Source organism: Medicago truncatula, chromosome 5 (assembly GCF_003473485.1).
Source record: "Medicago truncatula cultivar Jemalong A17 chromosome 5, MtrunA17r5.0-ANR, whole genome shotgun sequence".
NCBI classification, from domain to species: domain Eukaryota; kingdom Viridiplantae; phylum Streptophyta; class Magnoliopsida; order Fabales; family Fabaceae; genus Medicago; species Medicago truncatula.
The window spans coordinates 23,853,912-23,877,661 of NC_053046.1; the positions used below are offsets into that span (position 1 = coordinate 23,853,912).

A 23,750-nucleotide genomic window follows, 5' to 3' on the forward strand; every position below is an offset into this window, starting at 1 on the left:
TTTTTTTTTTTAAGAAGCTAAAATGGATTATATTACAAAAAGTCTGGAGATTTCAGCATAAGGAGTGCCAAAACCCCAGCTGAAAGAGTCAAAATACAAGAAATAACAAAGAGTTGGAGCCTAAACAAGCTCAAAAAAATAAGGGTTTAACAACAGATGGAAAACTCGTGGCAATCAACTAAACTCATGGCAATTACATTCAATTTCAATTTCAATTAAAGAACAACGGATGGAATTGGAAACCAGTGGCAATCAACTAAGTTACTAAAGATGGAAAACTCATGGCAATCAATAAAAAACATGTAATCATCATATCAGAATCATAATTAATTGAAGGAAATTACATTCAATTTCACATTACCTTACAAATTACAACAATTAGTGTTTGTTGTGAGAGATGAAGATAGCTGAATCGAAACAGAAAATGGAGGAGGATGCGATGGTGAACTGATGATGGATGGAGGGAGAGTGGTCGCAGTCGCAGTTCACCGGTGGTGGTGTGGTTCGGTCTGGTCGATTTGCTTGAGAAGAAACAGAACGTGTTCTCAGAGGAAAGAGAAATGGATGTTTGTTTCTCCGGTGCAAGCAACTGAGGCACCGAGCTTCCACTTGTTTAAGCATTGGGAATCACGAAGAGTGCATTGGGAATCGCAAAGAGTGCATTGGAAGCAAATGAAGAAAATAGTCAAAATACAAGAACCAAAAGAAAACAAAAATTTAAATGAAAAATAATTTCCATCAAATTTTTATTTGGACTTTATTTATTTTGAAAAGAAATAAAAAATTAAATTTAATATCTTTCTTCCTTCAAAAAAGAAATGAAAAATCTTTCAATCTATAGATTATAATCTATTGTAAAAATTATTTATTTAACAATTGGAGGGTTATACATTTTTAAATTCTTAAGTAGTTGATTTTTATTTCACTTACATTACACCAATTAAAATCATCTATTTCACTTACATTATTTTTATTTCTTTTTGACAATCATAGAGGAAGAAATTAAGGGAATAAGTTCATAAATAAATCTTCCTTCAAAAAAAGAGTTCATAAATAAATCAATACATCTCACATTCTCTGGGTAACCACCGCAGCCACCGCCCCTCCATTTGAGTCTGACAAAGTGACCTTCCCCTCTCTCTCTGAAACAAAAGTGAAAAAACATAACCCAAAATCAAAATTCAAGGTCTCTCCTCTCTCATTCGGTAAGTCATCTCCTCTCTTCTCTTTTAGGTCAGTTTTGAACTTAAATTGAAATTGAATCAGGATATTGAAATTGAAACCGAATTAAGATAGTGAGAGTAGTAGTGATTGCAGTACTTAAATTGTAATTGATTTTAACTTAGGGTTTGGTTAATTGGTTACTTAAATTGATTTTATTTGTTTCTGTTCCTTGCTTCTGTTCTCTTCCTATGTTGTTTATTCCCTATTTCTGAGATAATTGGTTACTCAATGTGGACCAATGTAGCTAGATGGAAATGGAATTTTGGAGTCATAAAGGCATGCATGAGATAATTAATGGTTACGTGTATAGTAGTAGCTCCTATCCCACTTTTTGGTTTATGTGTATGAATTGATACCATCTTGTAATAATTCTTCCTGTTTGACTTCATAACCTTCACCGGGATCAATGTTCTCTTCATTGGCATGGATCTGCAAACTTTATTCTGAATCACTCGCTTGTGTCCCTGGATTACTTAGCATAGTGGGAGAAAAATCCATTGTTTTCTCTTGATCATGATAATCTTGCTCCTGATTAACACCAGTCTTCTCATCGGTATTTTCCACACCAGTTAATGCATCAAGGCACATTGCGGCAGATTCATCCAAATTTTGAACTTGTTCAATTGAACGGCCACTGGATTCTTTTGGAGAAACATTTAAGGAATTCATATTCTCCATGACAGATCCTTGATGGATATTGATCTGATCTATTTTTTCAGCTTCATCTTCAACCCTTTTTGTTCCACTAGAATCTTCATGAACCTTAGTTTTTTCACTCAGTACTTCATCTTCACTTTGTGTTGCAGGATCTAATTCCTGATTTTCTTCATTTTTCTCTTTATCGACATTCGTTTCCATGCTTTCCTCCATGTTAACGAATCCAATATCATCTCCTTCAGGTGGTGATTTCAACTTCGACTCTGACATCACTTCACGGGCATCAGCATTTACATCAGCAGAGCTTATAATATAAAGGTTTGAGATATTATAAACTAATAAACTAATTACAACAAAATCAACTATAGCACTTTCCTATACTAAGATGTGAAATTTATCAATTGCTTTTGGTTGTTTGGAATTGAGTTATGCCCTAATTTATGAGTCACATAACAGAAACACAGTCCGTCAGTTAATGTTTTAAGTTGACGTATGCCTTTATTTGAATTCAACCTAACAGAAGCATGATGTGTCACCCCCTTTTCATCGTTTGCTTAATAGGTATTATTAGTTTGCATAATTGGTAAGAATAGATGCTATAAATAAGAAAATAAATATAATGATATTTCCTTAAAAAAAGTGTTAGCTAGGTGTAAGTTTTCTTCTTTATTGACTCGTTCTCAATATTTCTTTGACACCATATTATGAGAGTTTTCTTTGATATTCCTATAGATAATGAGAGTTTAGAAGTATGAAGATGTCATGAGTGAGTAAAATGGAGTTAGTGTTAAATTTTGTACTTAAACAAAAAGGGGAAAAGGAAACAAGAAATTGAAGGTTAGTTTGTGGCCCAATCATTGTTTGATTCTGGTTGTGCTATTCTTGTTTTATGCAATTCTTGTATTCTGGTCATGGTTAGTTTTATGTTATTCTTGTATAAGTATTCTTTTTGCACAATCTTTGTTTGAGTGGAGTAATGCATTTTACAAAGTGCATTGGGAAAGAGTTCATCATATAGTAGCAAATAAGGAATAATCAAGTGAGCAAGGCAACTTAACAGATTTTTTGTGTATAAATAAAGTGTGAGATAGTCCAACTCAAACGCATAAGTGCCTCCGCAAAATGGCGAAGAAGAGCGAACATCTTCCTCAAGAAGTGATTAATGAAATCCTGTTGAGGTCCATCCATTGTTGTCAACAAACAAATACCTCTGTCTCCTATAACTCTTACCTACAATGAATATATTATCAACTTTCTGTGTGGCTTGACATATGAACCGTCAACTGATGATTACTTGGTAGTTTTGGGGTACTACCAATACGATGATAACTTTTTGGAATCTGGTTTAACTGACTTGGAGATTTTCTCATTGAGAGCTAATAAGTGGAAACAAATTGAGTTTGGTTCTCCTTTGCCTTACAAGTCTCCATATGACGCGTGTCGCAGACTCGGGTCCTTCTTGAATGGGGCTATTCATTGGCTTAGTAAAGTTGTCATATTAACTTCATCTTTAACTTATTTCATCATTTATGTTTTATCTTTTACATTATTTTATATGTTATTGTTGTGTTAAAATAGAATTGGATTTATATGATTTAAATGATGCTTACTAAGGTCTATTTGTAGGTAAGATTGATTGAAACTGTGTCATGATCAAAGTTTCTCTGCATTTGTATCATTGTATGTGTTTGTTTATGGATGAGTTTGGCTAAGGTGGTCTTACCACTTCACAAAAGTCAAAGCAGGATTAACTTTTGGCTAAACCTTTTATGTGTGATCTAGTTCTTGATTTCCAATTGATGTTTTCATTGTTATTGTGGTTGATTTAGATTGAAACTTGTTACTTTCTCCGAACAAAATGGTTACTTGCACCGAGCACTTGGAAAATTTGCAAAACTGGACATTAGACCAAAGAATTAAAACTCGTCTAGAAGATACCGGTTTTTCACATTTCAACAAACTTGCAAAATGTCAACATGATAACAAGCTTATGGAATGTGTGGTATCCCATTTCAATTCAGAGACATGTGGATTTGAATTTGGTGTCATAAAATTAATTTTTGGATTGAAAGATGTGCTAAACATTACAGGCTTGCACATTACAAGCAAGCCCCGACATCATGCTGATCATCCAATTCATTGACCGGGGGCAGCGAGGAAGATGGATCTGTGCTCGAGCTATGTCTACGAATAGGTCCTCCTCTTCCTGAAGATCTACTAGGTCCTCCTCCTGAAGACTGGCCACTACCAAAACTATAATTGTATTCCGGGTAACCTGGAAGTTTGTTGGGGATTATCATATCATGGATGGTAAACAGATCGCGGACCAATAACACAATCTTATCATTAGACTGATTCTGGTAGAAAACAGGGGCATCATGTTAGTCACTCCATTCTGAAACTAAAAGCATACTTAAAAGCATACAGTCCACTCACAAACATTTCTAAAAAATTGCATCCTGGGGATGTAAATAATAAAACACTGGCTACTATGTTAGACTCTTGGTAATTAGTATATACCGTAAAAAAAAAAAAAAGAGATCGCTTTAAGTGATTTTATGACAGAATTAATCTGAACCGTTTAATCTATTATTAATGGCTCAAATTTAAAACAGTGTGAAAACTGCAGCAAATCGGAATTCCTAAAATCAGCCACTAGATTTTTGAAAAAAAAACAATGTATGACAATTGTTTTTCTTCAACTCTTATAAAAGGGCACCAGAATCACAATCTAAACCAAGTCCAAATAGTCCCTTCTTACTCTCCAAGTTCATTTCTTCTTTTTTTCTCTTAAAGCTAGCTAAGGAAAAAAAAAAGGGTGGCAAAATTCCAATTCTCTTTGTTTTTATAATGTTGTTTTCTTTAAGTTCAGCCAATCCAATCAAGAGAAAGCAATACACACCATGCAAAAACATAGTCCTTTATTTTCATGACATAATTTACAATGGAATGAATGCAGCTAATGCAACATCTTCAATAGTAGAGCTCCACAAGGTGCTAATTTAACAAAATTAGCAACCCAATTTCACTTTGGTAACATTGCAGTTTTTGATGACCCTATCACATTGGACACTAACCTTCATTCAAAACCAATTGGAAAAGCACAAGGCTTTACATTTATGATACCAAAAACACATACACTTCTTGATACAAAAGGGGGGCCCAAGATATGGCAAGTATATTCTAGAAGGGGTAAGAAGGTTAATAGTGGCTAGCAGTCAGTGACGTGGCAGAGAGTGAGGAGAGCATCCAATCATTTTCCACTTTATAAGGAGTAGGCAGTTAGAAGAGAGAGGCATCCAGGATTATTGCTAGATCTGTCAGAAATAAATAGGGGGCTGTAGCTACCCTATAGGAGCCTTGCTCTGGTTCATTGAGTCCTATACTATTATGACTGATGCATTTGAAGGCGAGGTTTATTTTCGATTTTGTGTTGATATTAAGTTTTTCGAGTGTTGGTAAGTTACTAAATTTTATATTACCAAATGTATTATCATAACTGATGCATTTGAAGGTGAATGTGAAGTTTATGACCAATGGTAATATAAAATTAAGTCATAATAATTGTTGAAAGCAAATACATTAAGAAGTTATTAATGTTTACATTGTTGGGGCTGGTACTATGATAGCTAAGTGTGCGGCTCTGTTGTGGTGTTGTGGCAGAGTGTTTTTTTGGGGTTTATCAGTGTAATGAGGTGTTGTAGCTCGTTTCTAGAATATTTTGGTTTTGGTTGTTCTACAAATTTGAGATGTTTCTATATTGGTTTTGGTCCAATTTGCTTTGTAGGGGTGTGCAATTTGTAATAACATAAATCGGCAAATTGCATAAGCTTATATATTCGACGTGAATTAAAATGTTGTTTTTCTTTTAGGCGAAATCTATACTATTATAATTTGTGGATGATTTTTTAAAAAAAATTATCCACGTGACATTCTTACAATGACTCTCCTATCAGCGTTTTGATAATTTGAAATTTGAAATCTAAATAGTTTTTCATAAAAAATTATCCTCATATGTCAGTGATGAAAAATTAGATACCTTAGGGTTGCACCTTAAGTATTTCAGTCTCTTCCGCAAAGATTCAACATCTTTTGGAAGCAACTGGGGAAAGTTTTCTGTGATGATGCGGTTAACCTCAGTTTCAGCTTTGTTCCAGAACTCTAAACTGTGGCTGTTTAGATGGGGGCCTGATCTCATTGCTCTGAGATGGGCAGCTATGAACACCTCCAGCATCTTCTCGTCGAGTAGTGGTGGCCAGTTTGAATCACTTGCCTACAATGGAGTAAAATATTTAGGGCTTAATTACTCTTTTGGTCCCTTAATTTATTTTTTGGTTTTATTTTGGTCCCTTAACTATTAAAAGTTTCGTTTCGGTCCCTTAACTTATTTTTGGGTTTTCTTTTGGTCCGTTAACTATTAAAAGTTTCGTTTTGGTCCCTTCACTTATTTTTTGATTTCGTTTTGGTCCCTTAACTTATTTTTTGGTTTTGTTTTGGTCCCTTAACTCTAATACATTCATCCTAACATAAAGACCAAAGTGGTTGACGGTAGGCATGGCAATGGGGCGGGGTGGGGACGGGTTTTACATTCCCCGTCCCCATACCCGATTCTCATATACTTACCCGTTACCCTACCCATACCCAACGGGGATGAGAAATTGAACCCCATCCCCGTCCCCGACGGGTTCGGGTATCCCTACTCCATCCCCGTCCCCGTATTGAATAATTTTTTTAATAAAAAATAGAAGTTTTTTGCAACCCCTAGAGAAATTTTGTAATAAATTATCCAACAATATGTTCACTTTAACATTTGTTAGACCGATTGATTCAGTTTCTCCTTTAAATATCAATAGTAGTTTTTATAATACGACAATTATCAAACAAAATAACATGGCATATCAAGATAAAATAGTTTTTTTTTGGATTTGGGACGGGTTTGGGTATGGGTTTGGGGTGGGTACCTATATACCCATTACCCGTCCCATACCCGTGTTTTTAAATCGGGGAAAACCCAAACCCATACCCAAACCCAGTCAAAACAGGGAAAACCCGTCAAATTGGGTTTGGTCTGGGTGGGTAACCACGGGTATGGGTTTTGTTGCCATGTCTAGTTGACGGAGGAAGAGTTAAGGGACCAAAACGAAACCAAAAAGTAAGTTAAGGGACCAAATGAGTAATTAAGCCAATATTTAGAGTAGAGATGAAGAACAACAAGACTTCACTAATTAACAATTAATCACCTACCTTTGCAGCCATTGAATTAACCTCGTCCAGTATCTTCGGGTGTAAAAAAACAAAAATTAATATTTGAACGGAACAGATGAAGAACAAGATGAAGGAACAGATTTAGATTTTTAGAACAAGATGAAGGTACCTTTTTCAGATTTTTAGAACAAGATGAAGGAACACATTCAGATATTTGAACCGCTGATGAAAAAGGAGAGAGCGAAAATGCTTTTCTCTTCATGGAACAAATTAGGTTGGGAATTAACTGAAGGAACAGATTATAGGTGGAGGAAGAGATTGATGGGATTTACAGAATTGAATGAAAATGTTTTTCTTCCATGCTTTAATTAATGTCTTCCCGAGGTTTGACTGTTTGACAAAAATATTTCGCCAGGTTTGACACAGTCGAGGAAGCCGGTCACTGTTGTTTGGTAGGCATAGATCTTATTTCTCCACTTTGGAGCAGAATATTTCGCCAGGTTTGACACAGTCGAGGAGATCTATTTATTTTAAATACTACTACTAATTTCATTCGTAAAAAAAAATCAGTAACAATTTGAATTAATATTAATGAATTAATGAAAACAATTCAATGCATATGCTTTCCAAATTCAGGGATATTTTGGTATTTTCATAACTAATCTACACTTCTTTCTCTTCTATTTCTCTACTCTTTCTCTTGTAACAAACAATGCTCCAAATCTACTCTATTTCTCACATCTTTCTCTCTTCTTATATTCTCTCTCACATATTTCTCTCTTCACAATCTCTCTTTGCATCCAAACAGGGGCACCCACCACCCAGCTAGCCTGGGCACGTGCCCGGGCTCAACCGATACTCAAGACGGATCTCTTTGGGGGATCTATAGGAGCCATATCATTCCTCAAGGATGCTATATATATTATATTGGGCATAAATAATCAAAAGTTTACTCGGTTGCAGTGGAATGACGAGTGTGCTTTCACTGTAGGGACTTGAACCGGCTCCCCCACACTAAAATCAAAACAAGCTAACCATTTTATCTACTTACCACTTCTTGGTACACATTGAAACGGTTTTGTATATATTATATACAATTTTGGCACCCCTAACAAATATAATCAGGATTCGCCACTGCGCATACTTTCTTTGTATCGCTACAAGAAATTTACAACAAATTTGAATTTTTGTGACGGCCAAAATTCGTCAATATAGGAAAAATTTATGTAGCTAAATTCGTCTGTCAGTGTCAAATGGCTGTCACGACATGTTTTCCACCTTTACCTACGGTTTTTTCCTTAGGTAAAACTTATCATTATTTTATTTTGCCTTGAAGGTAACTTCTACTGGTAGAGAAGAAGTGAAAATAATGCGGATAGCCAAACAGACAATTTTGAAGGTAATTTCTACTGGTGGAAAAGAAGTGAAAAACGTTACCCCTTCAATTTTGAGTGATGTTTTACCCACGTAAGGATAACATGCCATTTTAATAATGTAAAGATGAACGGAATTTTTTTAAAAACCCCAAAATGATATAATCAACTATAATGTCTATAACATCTAATTGATCAACATTTCTCAAAACATAAGTAACTCTTGTACCTATGGTGTTCGGAAGCAAGAGGCTAAAATAAATAAATCAATACATGTATCACCCCAACTGTCTGTAGCATAAATCAGGGCGAACCATGTGTACTTGAAAAAAGTTAATGCATGGTACCACCACATATCTTAGAATCAGCTGGTCCTCAATATCTCTAGGCACCTACAGCCTATCAAAACTGTATGGCATCCACTTTATATTCTCCATGATATCAATTTACAACTGTTCAACAGTTTTTCTCTTAATCGATGTATTGAATTGTTTGGCGATCACGTCTATCCACCCGAGAGATAAAGGGAAATCAGTTGGCAAGTTTGGAATCTTTTCCTGCGTTAGGCAAGGGAAACGCTCCAACGCGAATACGGTCAAAGCTAAGCTAAAACAACACATATTTAATTTTCCTCCATCTTTAACTATATAAGCCAAATCATTCTTTATGTGGGCCAACATTGCTGTTCCCCAAGCATAGTTTTTTACCGTCTCACCCAAAAGAGGTAGATAGTATGGGTGACAGATCCTTGACCGGGAAGGGAACAAAACATTTGCGAAACAGTAAAATACAAAAGCTTTTGCCCTAATCCCTGCATCCGCAGTAGATCCAATACCAGGGCTTTCAAAGTGAGCTAACAATTTTTTTGGATCAACTCCACCTTTCAACCTTATTTTACTGTCACCTTTAAAGAAATCCTCCGCAACATTTCTTTCTAAACCTAAATTTGTTTCCACGACTTCGACACTATTATTGCGTACATTTCCCGACACCGCCATCCCATTGATGGGAAGTCCGGTGATGTAAAGGATGTCCTGCAGTCCAAAATCCAAATGAACCACATTCGCACCATTTTCAAATACAAAACACTTAGTTTCAACATTATAATTGTTCACGAGAGCATTTATAATATGCAAGGGTAACGACAAATCCCCTGTTAGAGTCAGCAACTTTTCGCGAAGCTTCACCAAGAATCCAAAACCCATTTCTTCGACTTTTTGTTTAACACTATCATCTATTGTCCATTTCTTGATATTATTTAAATGCAAGTCGGAAGATGTTATCATCTCTAGCTAACCAAGAAAAACAAAAGTTAAATACTAATAAACCTTATGCAACCACACTTGGCACCAGTGGCGGAGCCAGGATTATATTGGAGCCTGGGCACAATTTTAATTACAATTTTTTTTTTGGCTAGCATAAGTCAAATAAGAAAAATGCAGCAAAACAGAAAAAACCAGCAAAACATGAGTAGAATAAAAGGGATGAAATATAATATACCAATAGTGTACTACTAAATATAACCCAAAACCTAAGCACCAAACCACAAAACAGGCAACAATAACTAAAGACTACGGTAACAAGAAAGTAAAACACCACAAAAGAGTTTGTCAGTTTGAAGTAGCTGGATAAATCACACCCCAAAACCTAAAAGCACTAGACCACAAAACAAGCAACAATAACTAAACACTACAGTAACAAGAAAGCAAGAGACCATAGGATGACACAAAGCTGAAACCACAATCAAGTTATCAATTATTAACTAAACACTTAGTTATTTTTTAAAAAATAATTAAAAATTTGATTTTATATAACACTTAGTCATAAATAGAGTTTCAGCCAACTTGAACACAATAAAAAATTTGATTTGTGAAAATTATTTTCTAAAACAATGAAAAATATTAATAAATTAAAAATTTGAAAATAAGTTCCCCCGCCGGAACGAGGGTCCCAAAAAAGGCGCCATGAACCCTCCTTCCCCTGGGAAAACAATAGACCCAGAAATTATTATTATTATTATTACTCATCTATGTGGTATCACAACAGCTTAATCAAAAGAACTTAAAGCAATTATCATCATCACAACTTAATCAAAAGAAGTTAAAACAATTATCATCATCAAAAGAAGTAAAAACAATTATCATCATCACAACAGCTTAATCAAAAATAGTTTGAATTTATTTATATAATCACTTAACTTAACAATCAAAAGAGCTTAATCAATTCAATCAATAATCAATTCATGCTCTGTTAACTAACCTGAATGTGACTGAGACGAGAGAGAGAGATGTGGTGCCGGTGAGTGAGAGCTGCGTGCGAGAGAGCGAGAACGGTGTGGTTTGTTTGAGGAAAAGGGAAGAAGGAACCGTTTTTTTTGAGCAAAAGGAACCGTTGTGTGTCGTGTTATAATATTTTAAAATAAAACAACATTAAATATAAATCATAATCATTTTTAAAATATTTTTTGTCCCACTTTTGTGCTCAATTTCCACTGGTAGAAATCAGTCAAAATAGAAGATGTAAGTTTAGCACTGGATTTTAATTTGTGGCAATTTGGAAGCATAAAATAAACGAATTGGCAATTCATGCTATATATATTTGAAAGCGTAAACTAAACGAATTGGCATTGCACCCCAGTGGTTAAAACACTGGTTTAATGTGTAATTGAGGTCTGGGGTTCGAATTCCCCTCGCCCCTGGCCTTTTTTTTTTTATTTTTTTTTAACGTTATATATAATTGTTTGTTTCCATGCTTCCAAATGCATCTATGTTTTTTCTTTTAATTTTATTTTTATTTTTCTCTTTTTTTTTTTTTTGGTCAAGTAGCCTAGTGGCTAGAGCTCACACAATTTAATTGTGGAGAAGTGGAGTGTCCGGGGTTCAAACCCCGGCTCCTGCATATAATATGCAATATCCCTACCAACTGAGCTAAGCTCATGGGGATTATTTATTTTTCTCTCTTTACCTTCTCTTTTATTTTCCTTTTAATTTCTCATACTTTTTTTATTTGTTTTATTTTATTTTACTTAAACTAGTAACATAGTTAACGCTTGTATACTTTGTATTTGAATGTAAATGAGTAATAATAATAATAATAATAATAATAATAATAATAATAATAATAATAATAATAATAATAATAGAGTGAGGATCTGTTGACACCAAATGTTACACCTCTCAATAACGTTTTAAGCGATATAAATTTTATAAAATCCACCGTTGGATTGAAAGTCATGAAAAAAGTGACAAGTTGGCACTAATAAAATTAAATTTCATAATATTAGAACTTTTTTATGAGCAAATATGCTAAACAAGTTTTCACTCAGCTTTATTTCTATCGAATCAAGTGGTGTACTCCACATTTACATATGTTTATTAATAAAGTTGCCTTTTTCTTTGTGTTCCCAGAAATTCATCTAATTATAGAAACAATTTTGCTTAATATTAACCGTCATGTTGATTGAAAAAAATATTTATAATACTTTCCATCATTTCCAATCCTGTAATGTTTAGAACAAAGAGAATTGGAATTTAGAAACAGCTTATCTTCATTTTAAGTGCTTATTGTAGTCAAGTTTTCAGTTTCTTTTTCATTCAAAGGTGGCTGAAACAATTTTCTGCTACAAACACGTATTAATACATTCAGTACTTTGTTTCCCTTACAATTATAATTCCAGTAGTCATTTCTCTATCATATTTCAAATTGTCATTAGTTACTTTTGGTTAAACGTAATATATAAAGAGACTTTATATATTACGTTATAATTAATTATTCAAACTTCAATACTAATTAAATATTTTATGTTACTAATTACTTATTTTTAAGAACGATGCAAAATCCAAATTAATATCAATTAATTATTTTCTGTTATTAATCAATTATTTTTATCACCGTTGCAAATATTAATTAAATATTTTTGTTAGTCAATTAGTTACAAAAATAATAACTTTACAATATTAATTAACTGTTACTAATTAAATATTTTTATCAATTATTTATTAATCAATTAGTTCCTCTTTACATGAAATTGTCCATTTCCCTTCTCATCCATGGCTTCATCTTCTAATGCCCCCCATCGTAATTCCTTGATTTATTTTGATTTGTTTTATGTAAAAATGTTGTATCACGATTGTTGCCTTTTTTTTAAAAACGGCGCGTAAGCGAAAATGATAGCGACAAAAATAATAATTTTTCGTCTGATATTCTAAGCATTGTACCAAAAAATTTTGTTTTTTTTTTTGCATAAATCTTCTCTATTTTCTTTGTCCTGTGTTTTTTTAATTGTTATTCTTCTCTATTTCTTGGGTTCAATGAAAAGCTTCGCTCCGCTTTGTATAAACCCGTATGCGTGAATGACATTTCTTTAACCAATGATTTTAGTTCATCCCCATTTTAATTTAGAATATTTGTTTCTCAATTAATTTATCTTTAGAAAATTAGAATATCTATTTAATTAATTAACATCTCTTTTCGCAACTCTATAAATAGATTTATCATTTTGTCTTTATGCTCGATCTTGTATTTTATTATTATACTTATGCTATTTGATTTTTCATTGGATGTGTATTTACTATAACCTAATAGACAAGGAGAAACACAATTGCTTATGAGTTATGACTTTTATTATAGATATGATGCATTTGAACAAGACTCAACTGCAAATCTATGCTCAAAAGAGAAACTTAAAGCTTCCAGAGTATTCTTTTGAGTGGGCTGGTTCACTTCACGCTATACGTTTCAAGAGCAAAGTTACAATTGATGGACAAACCTTTGAGAGTCCTAAGTTTTATTCGACATTGAAGGAAGCTGAACATGCAGCAGCTGAAAATGCTTTGACATCAATATCACCAAGTGGAACTAAAGAGGCTAGTCTTAATCATTTATGGCTAATTCGATAACTTTTTTATTCCATAACTTAATTCTTTTGCTTGGTCCTTTTTACATATATATGGTTGTCTATATTTCAGGATGAAATTGTGGTATACAAGAATCTTTTGCAAGAATTAGCTCAAAAGGAAGGATTGAAGTTGCCTGTATATAGTACCAATAAATCCGGCGAGGCTCACAAGCCTATATTTAGTTCACAAGTGGAGATAAAAGGGGAAATATTTACTGGTCAAGAAGCTAAATCCAAGAAGCATGCTGAGATGAGTGCAGCCAAAGTTGCTTATACATTTTTAGACCCAAAAAAAAGAGTGTAATTTTGCCAATCCGTAAAGTTTATTTGCATTGTTTTTATTCCCAATCATATTTATTTTGATTTTGACACTTATTTAGGACATTTTTTTTTTTAAGAAGCTAAAATGGATTATATTACAAAAAGTCTGGAGATTTCAGCATAAGGAGTGTCAAAACCCCAGCTGAAAGAGTCAAAATACAAGAAATAACAAAGAGTTGGAGCCTAAACAAGCTCAAAAAAATAAGGGTTTAACAACAGATGGAAAACTCGTGGCAATCAACTAAACTCATGGCAATTACATTCAATTTCAATTTCAATTAAAGAACAACGGATGGAATTGGAAACCAGTGGCAATCAACTAAGTTACTAAAGATGGAAAACTCATGGCAATCAATAAAAAACATGTAATCATCATATCAGAATCATAATTAATTGAAGGAAATTACATTCAATTTCACATTACCTTACAAATTACAACAATTAGTGTTTGTTGTGAGAGATGAAGATAGCTGAATCGAAACAGAAAATGGAGGAGGATGCGATGGTGAACTGATGATGGATGGAGGGAGAGTGGTCGCAGTCGCAGTTCACCGGTGGTGGTGTGGTTCGGTCTGGTCGATTTGCTTGAGAAGAAACAGAACGTGTTCTCAGAGGAAAGAGAAATGGATGTTTGTTTCTCCGGTGCAAGCAACTGAGGCACCGAGCTTCCACTTGTTTAAGCATTGGGAATCACGAAGAGTGCATTGGGAATCGCAAAGAGTGCATTGGAAGCAAATGAAGAAAATAGTCAAAATACAAGAACCAAAAGAAAACAAAAATTTAAATGAAAAATAATTTCCATCAAATTTTTATTTGGACTTTATTTATTTTGAAAAGAAATAAAAAATTAAATTTAATATCTTTCTTCCTTCAAAAAAGAAATGAAAAATCTTTCAATCTATAGATTATAATCTATTGTAAAAATTATTTATTTAACAATTGGAGGGTTATACATTTTTAAATTCTTAAGTAGTTGATTTTTATTTCACTTACATTACACCAATTAAAATCATCTATTTCACTTACATTATTTTTATTTCTTTTTGACAATCATAGAGGAAGAAATTAAGGGAATAAGTTCATAAATAAATCTTCCTTCAAAAAAAAAAGTTCATAAATAAATCAATACATCTCACATTCTCTGGGTAACCACCGCAGCCACCGCCCCTCCATTTGAGTCTGACAAAGTGACCTTCCCCTCTCTCTCTGAAACAAAAGTGAAAAAACATAACCCAAAATCAAAATTCAAGGTCTCTCCTCTCTCATTCGGTAAGTCATCTCCTCTCTTCTCTTTTAGGTCAGTTTTGAACTTAAATTGAAATTGAATCAGGATATTGAAATTGAAACCGAATTAAGATAGTGAGAGTAGTAGTGATTGCAGTACTTAAATTGTAATTGATTTTAACTTAGGGTTTGGTTAATTGGTTACTTAAATTGATTTTATTTGTTTCTGTTCCTTGCTTCTGTTCTCTTCCTATGTTGTTTATTCCCTATTTCTGAGATAATTGGTTACTCAATGTGGACCAATGTAGCTAGATGGAAATGGAATTTTGGAGTCATAAAGGCATGCATGAGATAATTAATGGTTACGTGTATAGTAGTAGCTCCTATCCCACTTTTTGGTTTATGTGTATGAATTGATACCATCTTGTAATAATTCTTCCTGTTTGACTTCATAACCTTCACCGGGATCAATGTTCTCTTCATTGGCATGGATCTGCAAACTTTATTCTGAATCACTCGCTTGTGTCCCTGGATTACTTAGCATAGTGGGAGAAAAATCCATTGTTTTCTCTTGATCATGATAATCTTGCTCCTGATTAACACCAGTCTTCTCATCGGTATTTTCCACACCAGTTAATGCATCAAGGCACATTGCGGCAGATTCATCCAAATTTTGAACTTGTTCAATTGAACGGCCACTGGATTCTTTTGGAGAAACATTTAAGGAATTCATATTCTCCATGACAGATCCTTGATGGATATTGATCTGATCTATTTTTTCAGCTTCATCTTCAACCCTTTTTGTTCCACTAGAATCTTCATGAACCTTAGTTTTTTCACTCAGTACTTCATCTTCACTTTGTGTTGCAGGATCTAATTCCTGATTTTCTTCATTTTTCTCTTTATCGACATTCGTTTCCATGCTTTCCTCCATGTTAACGAATCCAATATCATCTCCTTCAGGTGGTGATTTCAACTTCGACTCTGACATCACTTCACGGGCATCAGCATTTACATCAGCAGAGCTTATAATATAAAGGTTTGAGATATTATAAACTAATAAACTAATTACAACAAAATCAACTATAGCACTTTCCTATACTAAGATGTGAAATTTATCAATTGCTTTTGGTTGTTTGGAATTGAGTTATGCCCTAATTTATGAGTCACATAACAGAAACACAGTCCGTCAGTTAATGTTTTAAGTTGACGTATGCCTTTATTTGAATTCAACCTAACAGAAGCATGATGTGTCACCCCTTTTCATCGTTTGCTTAATAGGTATTATTAGTTTGCATAATTGGTAAGAATAGATGCTATAAATAAGAAAATAAATATAATGATATTTCCTTAAAAAAAGTGTTAGCTAGGTGTAAGTTTTCTTCTTTATTGACTCGTTCTCAATATTTCTTTGACACCATATTATGAGAGTTTTCTTTGATATTCCTATAGATAATGAGAGTTTAGAAGTATGAAGATGTCATGAGTGAGTAAAATGGAGTTAGTGTTAAATTTTGTACTTAAACAAAAAGGGGAAAAGGAAACAAGAAATTGAAGGTTAGTTTGTGGCCCAATCATTGTTTGATTCTGGTTGTGCTATTCTTGTTTTATGCAATTCTTGTATTCTGGTCATGGTTAGTTTTATGTTATTCTTGTATAAGTATTCTTTTTGCACAATCTTTGTTTGAGTGGAGTAATGCATTTTACAAAGTGCATTGGGAAAGAGTTCATCATATAGTAGCAAATAAGGAATAATCAAGTGAGCAAGGCAACTTAACAGATTTTTTGTGTATAAATAAAGTGTGAGATAGTCCAACTCAAACGCATAAGTGCCTCCGCAAAATGGCGAAGAAGAGCGAACATCTTCCTCAAGAAGTGATTAATGAAATCCTGTTGAGGTCCATCCATTGTTGTCAACAAACAAATACCTCTGTCTCCTATAACTCTTACCTACAATGAATATATTATCAACTTTCTGTGTGGCTTGACATATGAACCGTCAACTGATGATTACTTGGTAGTTTTGGGGTACTACCAATACGATGATAACTTTTTGGAATCTGGTTTAACTGACTTGGAGATTTTCTCATTGAGAGCTAATAAGTGGAAACAAATTGAGTTTGGTTCTCCTTTGCCTTACAAGTCTCCATATGACGCGTGTCGCAGACTCGGGTCCTTCTTGAATGGGGCTATTCATTGGCTTAGTAAAGTTGTCATATTAACTTCATCTTTAACTTATTTCATCATTTATGTTTTATCTTTTACATTATTTTATATGTTATTGTTGTGTTAAAATAGAATTGGATTTATATGATTTAAATGATGCTTACTAAGGTCTATTTGTAGGTAAGATTGATTGAAACTGTGTCATGATCAAAGTTTCTCTGCATTTGTATCATTGTATGTGTTTGTTTATGGATGAGTTTGGCTAAGGTGGTCTTACCACTTCACAAAAGTCAAAGCAGGATTAACTTTTGGCTAAACCTTTTATGTGTGATCTAGTTCTTGATTTCCAATTGATGTTTTCATTGTTATTGTGGTTGATTTAGATTGAAACTTGTTACTTTCTCCGAACAAAATGGTTACTTGCACCGAGCACTTGGAAAATTTGCAAAACTGGACATTAGACCAAAGAATTAAAACTCGTCTAGAAGATACCGGTTTTTCACATTTCAACAAACTTGCAAAATGTCAACATGATAACAAGCTTATGGAATGTGTGGTATCCCATTTCAATTCAGAGACATGTGGATTTGAATTTGGTGTCATAAAATTAATTTTTGGATTGAAAGATGTGCTAAACATTACAGGCTTGCACATTACAAGCAAGCCCCGACATCATGCTGATCATCCAATTCATTGACCGGGGGCAGCGAGGAAGATGGATCTGTGCTCGAGCTATGTCTACGAATAGGTCCTCCTCTTCCTGAAGATCTACTAGGTCCTCCTCCTGAAGACTGGCCACTACCAAAACTATAATTGTATTCCGGGTAACCTGGAAGTTTGTTGGGGATTATCATATCATGGATGGTAAACAGATCGCGGACCAATAACACAATCTTATCATTAGACTGATTCTGGTAGAAAACAGGGGCATCATGTTAGTCACTCCATTCTGAAACTAAAAGCATACTTAAAAGCATACAGTCCACTCACAAACATTTCTAAAAAATTGCATCCTGGGGATGTAAATAATAAAACACTGGCTACTATGTTAGACTCTTGGTAATTAGTATATACCGTAAAAAAAAAAAAAAGAGATCGCTTTAAGTGATTTTATGACAGAATTAATCTGAACCGTTTAATCTATTATTAATGGCTCAAATTTAAAACAGTGTGAAAACTGCAGCAAATCGGAATTCCTAAAATCAGCCACTAGATTTTTGAAAAAAAAACAATGTATGACAATTGTTTTTCTTCAACTCTTATAAAAGGGCACCAGAATCACAATCTAAACCAAGTCCAAATAGTCCCTTCTTACTCTCCAAGTTCATTTCTTCTTTTTTTCTCTTAAAGCTAGCTAAGGAAAAAAAAAAGGGTGGCAAAATTCCAATTCTCTTTGTTTTTATAATGTTGTTTTCTTTAAGTTCAGCCAATCCAATCAAGAGAAAGCAATACACACCATGCAAAAACATAGTCCTTTATTTTCATGACATAATTTACAATGGAATGAATGCAGCTAATGCAACATCTTCAATAGTAGAGCTCCACAAGGTGCTAATTTAACAAAATTAGCAACCCAATTTCACTTTGGTAACATTGCAGTTTTTGATGACCCTATCACATTGGACACTAACCTTCATTCAAAACCAATTGGAAAAGCACAAGGCTTTACATTTATGATACCAAAAACACATACACTTCTTGATACAAAAGGGGGGCCCAAGATATGGCAAGTATATTCTAGAAGGGGTAAGAAGGTTAATAGTGGCTAGCAGTCAGTGACGTGGCAGAGAGTGAGGAGAGCATCCAATCATTTTCCACTTTATAAGGAGTAGGCAGTTAGAAGAGAGAGGCATCCAGGATTATTGCTAGATCTGTCAGAAATAAATAGGGGGCTGTAGCTACCCTATAGGAGCCTTGCTCTGGTTCATTGAGTCCTATACTATTATGACTGATGCATTTGAAGGCGAGGTTTATTTTCGATTTTGTGTTGATATTAAGTTTTTCGAGTGTTGGTAAGTTACTAAATTTTATATTACCAAATGTATTATCATAACTGATGCATTTGAAGGTGAATGTGAAGTTTATGACCAATGGTAATATAAAATTAAGTCATAATAATTGTTGAAAGCAAATACATTAAGAAGTTATTAATGTTTACATTGTTGGGGCTGGTACTATGATAGCTCAGTGTGCGGCTCTGTTGTGGTGTTGTGGCAGAGTGTTTTTTTGGGGTTTATCAGTGTAATGAGGTGTTGTAGCTCGTTTCTAGAATATTTTGGTTTTGGTTGTTCTACAAATTTGAGATGTTTCTATATTGGTTTTGGTCCAATTTGCTTTGTAGGGGTGTGCAATTTGTAATAACATAAATCGGCAAATTGCATAAGCTTATATATTCGACGTGAATTAAAATGTTGTTTTTCTTTTAGGCGAAATCTATACTATTATAATTTGTGGACGATTTTTTAAAAAAAATTATCCACGTGACATTCTTACAATGACTCTCCTATCAGCGTTTTGATAATTTGAAATTTGAAATCTAAATAGTTTTTCATAAAAAATTATCCTCATATGTCAGTGATGAAAAATTAGATACCTTAGGGTTGCACCTTAAGTATTTCAGTCTCTTCCGCAAAGATTCAACATCTTTTGGAAGCAACTGGGGAAAGTTTTCTGTGATGATGCGGTTAACCTCAGTTTCAGCTTTGTTCCAGAACTCTAAACTGTGGCTGTTTAGATGGGGGCCTGATCTCATTGCTCTGAGATGGGCAGCTATGAACACCTCCAGCATCTTCTCGTCGAGTAGTGGTGGCCAGTTTGAATCACTTGCCTACAATGGAGTAAAATATTTAGGGCTTAATTACTCTTTTGGTCCCTTAATTTATTTTTTGGTTTTATTTTGGTCCCTTAACTATTAAAAGTTTCGTTTCGGTCCCTTAACTTATTTTTGGGTTTTCTTTTGGTCCGTTAACTATTAAAAGTTTCGTTTTGGTCCCTTCACTTATTTTTTGATTTCGTTTTGGTCCCTTAACTTATTTTTTGGTTTTGTTTTGGTCCCTTAACTCTAATACATTCATCCTAACATAAAGACCAAAGTGGTTGACGGTAGGCATGGCAATGGGGCGGGGTGGGGACGGGTTTTACATTCCCCGTCCCCATACCCGATTCTCATATACTTACCCGTTACCCTACCCATACCCAACGGGGATGAGAAATTGAACCCCATCCCCGTCCCCGACGGGTTCGGGTATCCCTACTCCATCCCCGTCCCCGTATTGAATAATTTTTTTAATAAAAAATAGAAGTTTTTTGCAACCCCTAGAGAAATTTTGTAATAAATTATCCAACAATATGTTCACTTTAACATTTGTTAAACCGATTGATTCAGTTTCTCCTTTAAATATCAATAGTAGTTTTTATAATACGACAATTATCAAACAAAATAACATGGCATATCAAGATAAAATAGTTTTTTTTTGGATTTGGGACGGGTTTGGGTATGGGTTTGGGGTGGGTACCTATATACCCATTACCCGTCCCATACCCATGTTTTTAAATCGGGGAAAACCCAAACCCATACCCAAACCCAGTCAAAACAGGGAAAACCCGTCAAATTGGGTTTGGTCTGGGTGGGTAACCACGGGTATGGGTTTTGTTGCCATGTCTAGTTGACGGAGGAAGAGTTAAGGGACCAAAACGAAACCAAAAAGTAAGTTAAGGGACCAAATGAGTAATTAAGCCAATATTTAGAGTAGAGATGAAGAACAACAAGACTTCACTAATTAACAATTAATCACCTACCTTTGCAGCCATTGAATTAACCTCGTCCAGTATCTTCGGGTGTAAAAAAACAAAAATTAATATTTGAACGGAACAGATGAAGAACAAGATGAAGGAACAGATTTAGATTTTTAGAACAAGATGAAGGTACCTTTTTCAGATTTTTAGAACAAGATGAAGGAACACATTCAGATATTTGAACCGCTGATGAAAAAGGAGAGAGCGAAAATGCTTTTCTCTTCATGGAACAAATTAGGTTGGGAATTAACTGAAGGAACAGATTATAGGTGGAGGAAGAGATTGATGGGATTTACAGAATTGAATGAAAATGTTTTTCTTCCATGCTTTAATTAATGTCTTCCCGAGGTTTGACTGTTTGACAAAAATATTTCGCCAGGTTTGACACAGTTGAGGAAGCCGGTCACTGTTGTTTGGTAGGCATAGATCTTATTTCTCCACTTTGGAGCAGAATATTTCGCCAGGTTTGACACAGTCGAGGAGATCTATTTATTTTAAATACTACTACTAATTTCATTCGTAAAAAAAAATCAGTAACAATTTGAATTAATATTAATGAATTAATGAAAACAATTCAATGCATATGCTTTCCAAATTCAGGGATATTTTGGTATTTTCATAACTAATCTACACTTCTTTCTCTTCTATTTCTCTACTCTTTCTCTTGTAACAAACAATGCTCCAAATCTACTCTATTTCTCACATCTTTCTCTCTTCTTATATTCTCTCTCACATATTTCTCTCTTCACAATCTCTCTTTGCATCCAAACAGGGGCACCCACCACCCAGCTAGCCTGGGCACGTGCCCGGGCTCAACCGATACTCAAGACGGATCTCTTTGGGGGATCTATAGGAGCCATATCATTCCTCAAGGATGCTATATATATTATATTGGGCATAAATAATCAAAAGTTTACTCGGTTGCAGTGGAATGACGAGTGTGCTTTCACTGTAGGGACTTGAACCGGCTCCCCCACACTAAAATCAAAACAAGCTAACCATTTTATCTACTTACCACTTCTTGGTACACATTGAAACGGTTTTGTATATATTATATACAATTTTGGCACCCCTAACAAATATAATCAGGATTCGCCACTGCGCATACTTTCTTTGTATCGCTACAAGAAATTTACAACAAATTTGAATTTTTGTGACGGCCAAAATTCGTCAATATAGGAAAAATTTATGTAGCTAAATTCGTCTGTCAGTGTCAAATGGCTGTCACGACATGTTTTCCACCTTTACCTACGGTTTTTTCCTTAGGTAAAACTTATCATTATTTTATTTTGCCTTGAAGGTAACTTCTACTGGTAGAGAAGAAGTGAAAATAATGCGGATAGCCAAACAGACAATTTTGAAGGTAATTTCTACTGGTGGAAAAGAAGTGAAAAACGTTACCCCTTCAATTTTGAGTGATGTTTTACCCACGTAAGGATAACATGCCATTTTAATAATGTAAAGATGAACGGAATTTTTTTAAAAACCCCAAAATGATATAATCAACTATAATGTCTATAACATCTAATTGATCAACATTTCTCAAAACATAAGTAACTCTTGTACCTATGGTGTTCGGAAGCAAGAGGCTAAAATAAATAAATCAATACATGTATCACCCCAACTGTCTGTAGCATAAATCAGGGCGAACCATGTGTACTTGAAAAAAGTTAATGCATGGTACCACCACATATCTTAGAATCAGCTGGTCCTCAATATCTCTAGGCACCTACAGCCTATCAAAACTGTATGGCATCCACTTTATATTCTCCATGATATCAATTTACAACTGTTCAACAGTTTTTCTCTTAATCGATGTATTGAATTGTTTGGCGATCACGTCTATCCACCCGAGAGATAAAGGGAAATCAGTTGGCAAGTTTGGAATCTTTTCCTGCGTTAGGCAAGGGAAACGCTCCAACGCGAATACGGTCAAAGCTAAGCTAAAACAACACATATTTAATTTTCCTCCATCTTTAACTATATAAGCCAAATCATTCTTTATGTGGGCCAACATTGCTGTTCCCCAAGCATAGTTTTTTACCGTCTCACCCAAAAGAGGTAGATAGTATGGGTGACAGATCCTTGACCGGGAAGGGAACAAAACATTTGCGAAACAGTAAAATACAAAAGCTTTTGCCCTAATCCCTGCATCCGCAGTAGATCCAATACCAGGGCTTTCAAAGTGAGCTAACAATTTTTTTGGATCAACTCCACCTTTCAACCTTATTTTACTGTCACCTTTAAAGAAATCCTCCGCAACATTTCTTTCTAAACCTAAATTTGTTTCCACGACTTCGACACTATTATTGCGTACATTTCCCGACACCGCCATCCCATTGATGGGAAGTCCGGTGATGTAAAGGATGTCCTGCAGTCCAAAATCCAAATGAACCACATTCGCACCATTTTCAAATACAAAACACTTAGTTTCAACATTATAATTGTTCACGAGAGCATTTATAATATGCAAGGGTAACGACAAATCCCCTGTTAGAGTCAGCAACTTTTCGCGAAGCTTCACCAAGAATCCAAAACCCATTTCTTCGACTTTTTGTTTAACACTATCATCTATTGTCCATTTCTTGATATTATTTAAATGCAAGTCGGAAGATGTTATCATCTCTAGCTAACCAAGAAAAACAAAAGTTAAATACTAATAAACCTTATGCAACCACACTTGGCACCAGTGGCGGAGCCAGGATTATATTGGAGCCTGGGCACAATTTTAATTACAATTTTTTTTTGGCTAGCATAAGTCAAATAAGAAAAATGCAGCAAAACAGAAAAAACCAGCAAAACATGAGTAGAATAAAAGGGATGAAATATAATATACCAATAGTGTACTACTAAATATAACCCAAAACCTAAGCACCAAACCACAAAAC

The 23,750-nt window shown here is 34.4% G+C and overlaps 3 protein-coding genes and 2 long non-coding RNA genes across 9 annotated transcripts; 3 read left to right on the forward strand and 2 right to left on the reverse strand.

Annotated features, from left to right (window-relative positions):
• Positions 1–175: 175 nt before the first annotated feature.
• Positions 176–7,620, reverse strand: LOC120580587 (uncharacterized). Of its 3 annotated transcripts, none has more exons than XM_039834558.1 (4): positions 7,256–7,620; positions 7,126–7,164; positions 5,921–6,154; positions 176–1,142 (listed from the first exon to the last, which is right to left on the reverse strand). In XM_039834558.1, exons 1-4 carry the CDS (start codon positions 7,346–7,348, stop codon positions 1,059–1,061), a joined length of 450 nt encoding a protein of 149 aa, XP_039690492.1. In that variant the 5' UTR covers positions 7,349–7,620; the 3' UTR covers positions 176–1,058. The 3 variants fall into 3 exon arrangements, with proteins under 3 accessions (XP_039690492.1, XP_039690491.1, XP_039690490.1); XM_039834557.1 differs by lacking the exon at positions 176–1,142 and adding an exon at positions 3,761–4,156; XM_039834556.1 differs by lacking the exon at positions 176–1,142 and adding an exon at positions 3,761–4,238 and having other exon boundaries at positions 7,256–7,617.
• Positions 1,080–3,651, forward strand: LOC120580588 (uncharacterized). Its single transcript, XR_005646352.1, has 2 exons — positions 1,080–1,205; positions 2,614–3,651. It is a non-coding gene; the product is annotated as an uncharacterized lncRNA (long non-coding RNA).
• A 5,470-nt stretch (positions 7,621–13,090) lies between the features above and the next one.
• LOC120580662 (double-stranded RNA-binding protein 4-like) lies at positions 13,091–13,660 on the forward strand. Its single transcript, XM_039834699.1, has 2 exons — positions 13,091–13,324; positions 13,427–13,660. The coding sequence occupies exons 1-2, from the start codon at positions 13,091–13,093 to the stop codon at positions 13,658–13,660; spliced, it is 468 nt and encodes a 155-aa protein (XP_039690633.1).
• Positions 13,661–13,915: 255 nt separating this feature from the next.
• LOC120580595 (uncharacterized) lies at positions 13,916–21,247 on the reverse strand. 3 transcript variants are annotated; one of them, XM_039834581.1, is made up of 4 exons: positions 20,996–21,247; positions 20,866–20,904; positions 19,661–19,894; positions 13,916–14,883 (listed from the first exon to the last, which is right to left on the reverse strand). In XM_039834581.1, the coding sequence occupies exons 1-4, from the start codon at positions 21,086–21,088 to the stop codon at positions 14,800–14,802; spliced, it is 450 nt and encodes a 149-aa protein (XP_039690515.1). In that variant the 5' UTR covers positions 21,089–21,247; the 3' UTR covers positions 13,916–14,799. The 3 variants fall into 3 exon arrangements, with proteins under 3 accessions (XP_039690515.1, XP_039690514.1, XP_039690513.1); XM_039834580.1 differs by lacking the exon at positions 13,916–14,883 and adding an exon at positions 17,501–17,896; XM_039834579.1 differs by lacking the exon at positions 13,916–14,883 and adding an exon at positions 17,501–17,978.
• LOC120580596 (uncharacterized) lies at positions 14,821–17,391 on the forward strand. Its single transcript, XR_005646385.1, has 2 exons — positions 14,821–14,946; positions 16,354–17,391. It is a non-coding gene; the product is annotated as an uncharacterized lncRNA (long non-coding RNA).
• Positions 21,248–23,750: the final 2,503 nt, after the last annotated feature.